The following is a 10,293-nucleotide window of genomic DNA, read 5'->3' as shown; positions in this document are numbered from 1 at the left end:
CTCAGTTGCTTAGGCCCTGGCTATACTGCTAAAACTAGCCTCAAACTCACAATCTCCTGCCTCAGCCTGGGATTACAGATGTGCACCACTGTGCCCATCTTGACTGTGAATGTTATAAAGAAGGAAATTACTGTTATTTGGTGGCACACACCTATAAACCCAGTGACTTGGGAGGCTGAGACAGGAGGATTGCGAATCTAAGACCAGCCTTAGCAACTTAGCAAGATCCTGTCTCAAAATAAAAACTGAAAAGGACTTGGGATGTAGCTCAGTGGTAAAGCTTCCCTGGGTTTAATCTCCAGTACCGTCCCCCCACCCAAAAAAAAAAAAAAAAAGAAGTTACAAGTTACTTGGGTAATAAGCATAGACTACAAACCCTAGGAATGGAAAAAGGGATCAGTGTATACATACGTTCACATTTACATGTACATATCCTCATTATAAATAAGAGAAATTCTGGAAGGTGTGAAAGCAAGTGGAAGGCCCTGCCACAAACAGTGGGTAGAGCATCAAATGTGCTTCATACATGCAAGGAGTAAGGTTACTCCACCAGCTGGGGCAGACAAATCTTGATTTGGTTTATTGGGATACCTCAGTGGTTGCAACCAGCCAGTCAACCCTTCCCTATCACCATTAGCCAGACAACAGCAATGAGAGTCTGCTTCCAGTTGGGAAAGTAAATATAGCATCTTAGGAGAATTATCTGTCAATGGTTGGGAGCCCTTTGCCAGATGAGCCAGAGGAAGTCACATGCTCAGCAGAGGCTTCTCATGTACAAAAATGAACACACACTCAAAAATCTCTAAGCACTGGAGGAAAGACAACTCCATAGGAGGAAAGCATTTATATTTGTCAGAACATGCAGATTTAATAAGTTCATTACTTCAAGGTGCCTGAAACTAAAACAAAGAAGAGTTTAACTGTATAACTTGAGGACTGAGAGTATGCTCAGAGAAATTATCACCTGTAAATTTAAGTAAAACCATTCATCAAGGAAAGGGGTCTAGGGGAGACAGTTTTTTTGTGTGGAAAGGAGGACAGATGAGGACATGACTGCCACCCTGGGAAGAGGTCCAAGCTCCTAACAATCATTGCACACGTCAGACTGCACCTGACCAAGGGGAGCAGGTCATCCCAGAATGAAGCTGCTCTAAGGCTGCTTCCACCCTGAATTTCTCTGTGGAAAACCCCTTGCCTGTCAACCAGTCACCACGGTCACTGTGTTCCATTTTAACTTAAATCATTTGAACTTAAATCCTCCCTCTTTTAATTGTATGGGCGAGGGAGGCTTTTAACCCAGCCTCTTTGCCTGTTTTCACAGACCCTAGAAAAACTCTGTTACAAAAAAAAAAAAAATTATTGAGAAGCCTGTTTAGAATCTTTGAAATGCAACCTCACATAAAAGTCACTGTCCCATAGCTTTAGAGGCACATGGAGATATAACTGCCTGAATTCTTCTGTTCCAAGGGAATTCCCTCTGCTTTACTGCCCTGACCCAAATTTGGGGAAACGGTGACATCAGAGCTCACCTAATCCTAGGAAGTCACCTCAGGAGGCCCTTTCCCAGCCTTGGTGCAGGGTGGCTGAGGAGAGGCCCAGGGTGGCTGAGGAGAGGCCCAGGGTGGCTGAGGAGAGGCCTAGGGTGGCTGAGGAGAGGCCCAGGGATGCTAACTACAATTCAAATGGCTGGACATGTCCTCACAAGGCTGTGGTTTCAGCCTGGACCCGGGGGCCAAAGAGCAGCTCAGCCACAGCTTTGCCATCATATTTGGGCTGCGTGCCTCCAAAGTCAGCTGGCAGAATGTTCTCATCAATCTCCTGGAAGAAGCCAGAGAGGTCATCTCCATGGACAAAGACCTGCAGGGAAGCAAGGAAGACAGCTAAGCCAAAGGTGCCCTGAGGATGAGGGATGAGGGCAGGAGAGGGACAGAGGGATAAAGCCGCATCGTGGTATCTTGCCTGGTGACATCCTTCTCCACTGTCCTCCATGTTGTGTAATCAGGGGGATCCACTCAGCTTGGGAACAGGGCACAGTCTAAGAAGGGCTCAGGTGGGGTCCTCATCCCACTGCCCTCTCGCCCCTCTTGTATCGTGAGCTCTTTCCTGCTCCAGCCCCACACTCACCAGCTCACCAGCACCTGCCTGGCAGGCCATGCACTCACCCTCTCAAGCAGCTTGCTCTTCAAGAAGGGCTTGACCACGTTGTAGGTGGTGGTGAAGTACCACGGCTGGTGGATGAAGTGGATGGCCTTGAACCGTGCTGGGAAGGAATCCTGCAGTGACAGAGAGTGTTTTCAGACCCCCCCAACCCCAGTCCTAATGACTTCAGAAGCTCCCCATCACCCCCTACCCCAGGGACTGCCTCTCCTCATGGCATGAGGACCAACTAGTCCAACACCCCATGGAAGGCCAGCCAGCTTCACTGTGAAGAGCCCCGGCTTCACTGTGGCTCCAAGTGGCAGGTAGGAAGCACCAGAAGTCACATGCCCAACCCTCTCCCCCAGATTTAAAAACAAACAAACAAAAAAAAACTACAATTAATTGAACAATAAAATGGGGGCTGGGGTTGTGGCTCAGTGGCAGAGCACTTGCCTAGCATGTGTGAGGCACTGGGTTTGATTCTCAGCACTGCATGTAAATAAATAAATAAAATAAAGGTCCATCAACAACTAATAAAAATATTTTTTAAAATTAAAATTAAAAAATAAATGAAATGGTAGACTTGCTTGGTTTTTTAGTGGCAGTGTTTTCAGACCCACTTGCTCATCAAGTGGACTGCAAACTATTATAGACCACAGAGACACTGTGGTCATGACTCATTGTCTTTTCACCTTTCTGACAACCCTCCCTTTCAACTCTCCCAATACACATAGAATAGCTCTAAAATAGCTCTAAGAAAGGATGGCTGATGCATCAGTATATATAGGAGTAGCCATCAGGGAATTGGTGATATCCCTTCTTCAAGGTAAATTCACAAAGAGAGGTAGCATGATATAATGGACAGAAAGCCTGGGATTCCAGGTAGAAAATGTAGGTTTAAGCTGGGCATCACGGTGCACACCTGCAGTCTCAGCTACTGGGGAGGCTGAAGTAGGAGGCCCACTTAAGCCCAGGAGTTTGAGACCAACCTGTGCAGCATTACCAAGATCTTATCTCAAAAAAACAAACAGGCTGAGCACGATGGCACATGCCTGTAATCCCAGTGGCTCAGGAGGCTGAGGCAGGAGGATGTCGAGTTCAAAGCCAGACTCAGCAACTTAGTGAGGCCCTAAGCAATTCAGTGAGACCCCGTCTCTAAATAAAATTAAAAAGGACTGGAGATGTGGCTCAGTGGTTGAGTGCCCTGAGTTCAATCCCCAGTACCAAATATGTGTGTGTGTGTGTGTGTGTGTGTGTGTGTGTGTGTTTTCAAGTCCAGTCTCTACCACTTTATTACCATGTGACCTTGAGAAAAGTCACTTAAAATTTTGAGCCTCAGTTTCCAGGTTTGTAAAAAAAAAAAAACAGGAGGAGAACACTCTGGAGGATCCAATGACATAATGACTGTACACCTGGCAAACTTTCCATCAATGTGCAAGTGTCTGTGGTTGGGACTGTGGTCGTCATTGTTCTTTATGGCACTAGAGGGTCAATATCTTAGGTTCCAGCCAGCACCATGAATGTAGGAAACCAGGCCTAGCCTCTCAGGACCCCACCTGTGGAGGTTCCTATATGGTAGGTCCCAAGGCCTCACCTGGAGCATGTCCACCATCTTCCTGAGATCCGAAGTCCGGAGCCTGGAGGCCTGCTGCATGGTAAAGCCCTGAAAGTTCTCAATGATACAGAAGCCATTAATTTGAGTTTCTTCATTCTCCAGTAGCTTCTCCAGGATGAAACAATAGGCCTGCAAGATCTGGAGCACAGAGTAGACAGGGCATAAGATCCAACCCGCAAAGATGATTAAGGTTTAAGATCCTGAAAGAAGAGCTAATTGGTACATTCTTTTTTTTTTTTAATTTTTTTAGTTGTAGTTGGACACAATATCTTTATTTATTTATTTTTTATGTGGTGCTGAGGAGTGAACCCAGTGCCTCACAGATGTGAGGCGGGCACTCTACCACTGAGCTACAGCCCCAGCCCAGTACATTCTTTACTGGAGGAATTTGCCACAGGTTTTCATGTAGGACCATTCCCCTCTGTGGGTACATACCCCCCAAAATGAATGTTATATTCATGGATAGACACCAAAGTGGTTAACTCAACATAAATACTTATAATAGTGGAACCAGTGGACCTAACTGTCCATCAATAAGGGACTGGTGAAATTATGGTACATTTATACCTCAGAGAAGTTTAAAATGATGCAGAGGACTAACGATACAGGAAAATGCTCATGGTCTATCATTGTACAACATGGATCTATTTTTATAAGAAAAATACTTGTGTATGACCAGGTTCAGTGACGCACACCTGTAATCCCAGCAACTCAAGAGGCTAAGGCAGAAGGATCAGAAGTTCAAGGTCAGTCTAGGCAACTTAACAAGAGCCTGTCTCAAAATAAAAAATAAAAAGGGATGCAATATAGTTAAGTGGCACAGTGTTCCTGGGTTCAATCCCTAGTACCACAATAAAAATAAAAAGAGAGACCAATGGAACAAAATAGAAAATCCAGAAATAGACCCAAGTACATATGAAAATATGGTAAGTGTGACACCTCAAGTCATTGGGAAAAGATGGACTTTTAAATAAGTTGTGTTAGGATATCTAGATAACATTTTCTAAATTGAGTTTGTACTATTTTTTTCTAATTTGAATAACATATTTAAGCATTGGTGGCACATGTCAAAGTTCTCCCAAGATAGACCTTAATTCTTCCGCTCAGGGCAGCCCTCTTAAGGGCTCAGAGAAACAAAATCGCATAATATGAGTACAAAGAACTCAAGCTGCTAAATAGGGTGGAACTTTCTAGAATCGCTTCCAGCCCACACAGTCCACTAATCCCTGTTCTCTTTCTCTCAGCTTTAAGCATTTGGCAGGGCTGCCCTCTGCTCGTGGCCCACAGCTGCTGCCCCGGTTTGGCACTTGGCAACGACACTCAGGGACAGCCATGTACTATTGGCCAGTGATCCCTGCTTGCAAAGCTCCTGGGCTTTCCAGCTGCCCTGGCACATCCTAGGAATTTTCCCCTGACCAGAAGGGCCAGGTGACAGGTGGCTGCCTGTCTTTTCCCCACCATAGGCCTTGCTTCCTGAGGAATCAGGAATGAAGGTTCACTAGAGACAAGGATTAGGGAAGGAAGCCCAGCTCACCCACAGGATGGGAAGGAGCCAGGTGAGCTCCCACTGACCTCATCAAAGGTGATTTCTTCACATTGCCAGTTCTCAATTTTGAAAAGCATGACCACTCGGCCATACTTATCCCGACTGGAGAGGACACCAGGGTAGCCAGCCTCAATGGTACAGCGAACAGCCTCCAGGGATAGGCTGTCGAAGAGTTCAGGGTACTGCAGCCGGAAGTTAACATAGCCTGGTGGAAAAAGAACCCAGTGCCCCCTTAGTGAGCCATCCCCACCCTAATACATCCCACCTCCCAGGGAGGCACACAGTGTGGGAGAAGAAGACCTGGGCTCCTTCCTGGCTCCTCCACATCCTGTGTGTAGCTAAACAGGATTCTCAATCTATTTGAGCTCCATTTTCCTCTCCAACAAATGGGATGATAATATTGTCCTATCTCACCAAATGGTATGGCAATCAAACAAGACTCAGGGTGTAAACTATGTAGTCCTAAACACAGGGATAGTTATTGCTGGTTATGTTCTTTCCCATGGGGACAAGGCACAGGTTTTTCAGTTGGGCTCAGGGTTAGCTGAGTGGGGGTGTAGACAGGGCTGTGGTAAGGCCCCAAAGATAAAATCCAAACCCCAAGGAAGATGCAGAGGCCATTCCTGATTCCAGCAACACCTCCGCTGACCACAAACTCCATCCTCACCTATCCTGAACAGGTCCCTTCCTCTGTGGCTATCTGCACCACCAAACATGAACTTTGGAGAGGCTGGACCTGGAGGAGGTGTTCGGGGAGCATTTGCCAAGGTTGGTGCCTGCCACCCCAACCTCCTCACTATTCCAGAACACTCCAGTCACATCCCACCACCTTGCCTTTGCCTTGTTGTTCCCTGCTTTTCTCCCAAACATCTCATGTTCTTAGGGTCTCACTTTGCACTGGGGGCTTCCTGACCACTTTATCCACCTCCTTTATTTTTCTCCTTGTCCCTGTCACTAATAATCTATATGCTTTTACTTATCTGATTTTTCATTTCCACAGTTAGAATATAAATTCCATGAAGGCAGAGGATGCTTGTGTTTTGTTTTTGTTTTTTGGGTTTTTTTTTGGTGGGGGGGGGGTTACTAGGATTGAACCCAGGGTGCTTAACCGCTGAGCTACACCCCTCACCCCTTTTTACTATATTTTGAGACAGAGTCTCACTAAGTTGCCCAGGCTGGCCTCAAACTTGCCATCCTCCTGCCTCAGCCTCCCAAGTTGCTGGGATCACAGGTGTGCCCCCACCCCCACCCCGTGCCCTACAAAGGCAAGGGATTCTTTATCTGTTTTGCATTCCTTGGCCTAAAACAGTGGTTGGCACAGCATGGTACTGAATTAAAATTTGGGGAAGGAAGGAAGAAGTAAGAAAAAGGAAAATCAGCCTGCAGAGAGAGGGCCTGCCCAGACCCTTCCTTATCCAGGAATCAAAAACTTGACTTTTTTTTAGGAAAACCTTTCCTCCTTCCAGCAGGGGCAGGGTAATACTACCCTGGGGTTAGCGCCCTCCTCACTTCCATTGTAACTGCCAGGAGGGAAGCTCATACCTATGACTCTCTGGAGCATTCCAAAGTCAAATCATGGTGGTGGTGGAGGTGGTGGGGGTAATCCTGGGGGAGACTCCTCACTCTGTCATGCTTTTTTTTTTATCTTTTTTAGCAAAGCTGAGGATGTGGAACCCAGGGCCTAGAGCATGTTAGACAAGCGCTCTGCCACTGAGCCACACTCCTAGCCCCTCATTCAAATTTGGTATTCCATTGGGTCCGAAAGTCTGGGAAAGAAGATATTCCTCTAAGAAACTGGTCCTGATGTAGACATTCGTTCATTCACTCATTCACTGACAGAGCTGAAAGGGATCTTGGAAGCTGTTTAGTTCACACACAGATTCCCATTTTACTGAGAAGGATTTGGAGGCTGAGAGAGTGACTTTCCACCGCACAAACCCACAGCATGAAAGGACATTCACGGTGCCTGGGTGAAGATGGACACCCTCCTCATGCCCTCCTCCCACCTCCCCACAGCTGCCCCACCTCCCCACCACGGTCCCTCTACCACGCACATCTCACCTTTGAGCAGCTCGTAGGCGCGGCCCACGTTGAACTTCCGTGCACGGATGAAGCGAAGAAGAAAGGCGCTGTCCCTGTCTCGCACCCTCTCCGCCACCGCCACGGCCAGTTCCTCCCCAGAGGTGGCCTGTGCCTCCACCAGCTCCTGCAGTTCTCTCACCACGTCCTCCCGAGTCTCCTCCCTCTCGTTCAGCTCATCCTTGGCCTACAACAGGGGAGAAGGGCATATGTAATGAGGCTCGCCTCACCCTGTGGGAGACTTGCCTCTGGGGTCCACAAGGGCAGCATCTGCACTGGCCTCCTCTCAGTTTAGGGTGTTTGGAGAAACTGTTCATCCTGGCTCTGTTCACAGGATATGGCCAACAGTCTAAGCGTCCCTACAGTTCTACAGTAACTATCTACACTTACTACTCCTTTTTTGAGCACTCTGTAAAGTTCTTTAAATGAATTATGCCTTTTAATCATTGCCATAACTCATCATGTTTAGATTTTGTTCATTTGGTTTTTTCCCCGGGGATTATTGAACCCAAGGGTGCTTTATCATCCTCATCCCCAGCCCTTTTAATTTTCCTTTACTTTTTTAGACATTGATGGACCTTTATTTTATTCATATATTTATATATGGTGCTGAGAATCAAACCCAGTGCCTCACACATGCTAGGTAAGTGCTCTACTACTGAGCTACAACCCCAGCCCCATCCTTTCAATTTTTGAGGAAAGTTCTTACTAAATTGCTGAGCCCACTCTTTCTTTTTTGATGGGTGGTGGTGGTACTGGAGATTGGACTCTGGGGCACTCGACCACTGAGCCACGTCCCTAGCTCTATTTTGAATTTTATTTAGAGACAGTGTCTCACTGAGTTGCTTAGTGCCTTGTTTTTGGTGAGGCTGACTTTGAACTTGCGATCCACCTGTCTCAGCCTCCCCAGTTGTTGGGATCACAGGTGTGTGCACTGCACCTGGTTGGGTTGTTTTCTTAAAATCCCATCTCTCAAATGAGTAGACTGAGGGCTGCTGGAGTGAAGGTCATTCACAACAGGAGTGGAGAGGAGACTCCCTACTCCTGTTGGGTCACACACTTAGCCTCCCAGACTTAATTCTGATCTTTTTAAAAACAAAGATCCCCAGCAGAGGCCTCCCTGTCTCCTCACCCCACCCCCCCACCCCCGCCCCACAGTTGCACATTTCTTTCCCTTTGCTGGGAAAGATAGGAAACCTCCCCACTTCTCAGGCAGCTCTCTCCCTGATCAGCATGAGGGGAAACTGAGTCAAATTGAGGGACCTAAGAATACTTTTCCTTTGAGATGTTCAGAGATGCAGGGATGGGTATCAGGAGCCCAGGCACAGCTCAGCCACTTCTCACCCTCTCCAGTAACCCCAAAGCAATTCTGCCAACTTCCACAGAGTCTGATGATCTCTGAGCCAATCCAACAACCATCTTTCATAGTTACAGAAGGGGAGACTTAGAGAGGGAAAGTTATTTGCTCAAGATCACACAGCAGGTCAGAATCCAGATCTCAGTCCTCTTGCTTGTCCAGTGGGGCAACAACAGTTGGATGCTTATTCACAAGGGCCACATTCAGACCAGCGCTGCTCATATCTGACTCCAGAGGCTCAAGTCTAGTCTTGGATTCAACTAGTTTGGATGCAGATCTGCCTGCTGCTGTAGCCCTGAACTCTAGAATGATTGCTGGAACAATTCAATCTATCAGGTCCAGGATGACCTGGAGAGTGAAGCTAGACCATTTCTATAGGACAGAGGATGCTATCCTGTCCTTAACCCTTATACGCACATGCCAACCCCATTTTGCCCCCATAGGCTAGCCCTCACCGTAAACCTGCCACCTCACCTTCTGTAAGGTGTGGCGGGGCAGTTGGCTGCACGGGCCAAAGACGGGCCCATGGTCCTGGGTTGTGAGCTGCTCCAACTGGGCCCGGAGCTCCTGTTCTTCTTCAGGGACCATGCGGAATGTGCCCACCTAGATAGAGAAGAGTTAGGGACAGCAGCCTGAGTGAGCCAGGCAAGCAGGACTTCTGAGACCCTAAACTAGTACTTTTGAGCCCAAGATTGTTGGTAAGCACCTTCCCTTTTGGGGGACCAGGGCCCACAGAGAAGTTGTAGGGTGTAGATGATAGAGAAGCAGGAAAGGATGGAAAGAGGGCAAAAGGGAAGGAGAACCAGGGTACTTACCACCTCTGTCATATTGCCTCTGAAAGACGCTGAGTCGTTGGCCAAAAAAAAAAAAAAAAGTTTCCTGCTTCCTCTGTCCTGACTGCTTCACACACTGGTCCTAGGAAAGGAAGTCAGCACTGCAGTGGCAGTAGAGAGTCTGTTCTACAATTGTCTCAGAATAGTGGATCTCAAATATTCAAGTGCATTAGAATTGCCTGGGGCATTTGTTAGAAAGGCAGCTGCATGGGCCCCACCCCCATGATTCTGATTGGAGGTCTGGGCAGGGCCCAGGGCTTTCCAGGTTAGGACTCCTGCAGGTGGCCCTGAAGGAGAAGGTTCTTGGACCACATGCTGGGAAGCACTGCTCTGGGAAGGGACATACCTACAAATGCCTCAAACCTCAGCTGTTAAGTTGGCCCAGCTAGGAAAAAAGTGGAGTTGGGCTCCTATCTCTTTCAGATCACAGCAGGTTAAGACAATCCCTACTGCCTCTGAGGCTCTTCCTCCCTAGCCCAAAGGGTACCCCAGAAATTTCCCAGCCTCGTGGTTGACCCTGTCCTCAGCATACTCGTTCTCAGGAGTGCTGGTGAAATTTCATGGTCATTATTCTGGGTATGTGTTCAGTACTTTGTGGTGCATTAAATAATTTCAGATTCATTGTCTCAGATTCAGGGCCTGGCATTATTATTTCTATTTTATATAGGAGGAAATAGGACCAAGACATTAAGTGATTTGTCCGAGGTAATACAACCCAAAATAG

The 10,293-nt window shown here is 47.4% G+C and overlaps 1 protein-coding gene across 1 annotated transcript; it reads right to left on the bottom strand.

Moving 5' to 3' along the window:
• Positions 1-1,698: 1,698 nt before the first annotated feature.
• Positions 1,699-9,342, bottom strand: Rlbp1 (retinaldehyde binding protein 1; the record flags this gene model as incomplete). Its single annotated transcript, XM_026388235.2, is given in 6 exon segments — positions 1,699-1,857; positions 2,163-2,273; positions 3,734-3,892; positions 5,327-5,505; positions 7,362-7,566; positions 9,211-9,342. Coding segments are annotated over 6 exon segments (945 nt in total), but the record flags the coding sequence as incomplete, so codon positions are not given.
• Between the last annotated feature and the right edge of the window lie 951 nt (positions 9,343-10,293).

The sequence above is a fragment of the Urocitellus parryii genome, chromosome 6, assembly GCF_045843805.1.
Source record: "Urocitellus parryii isolate mUroPar1 chromosome 6, mUroPar1.hap1, whole genome shotgun sequence".
In the NCBI taxonomy this organism is placed as follows: domain Eukaryota; kingdom Metazoa; phylum Chordata; class Mammalia; order Rodentia; family Sciuridae; genus Urocitellus; species Urocitellus parryii.
The sequence above is the reverse complement of the archived record's forward strand: the minus strand, read 5'-3'. Positions and strand labels throughout refer to the sequence as shown.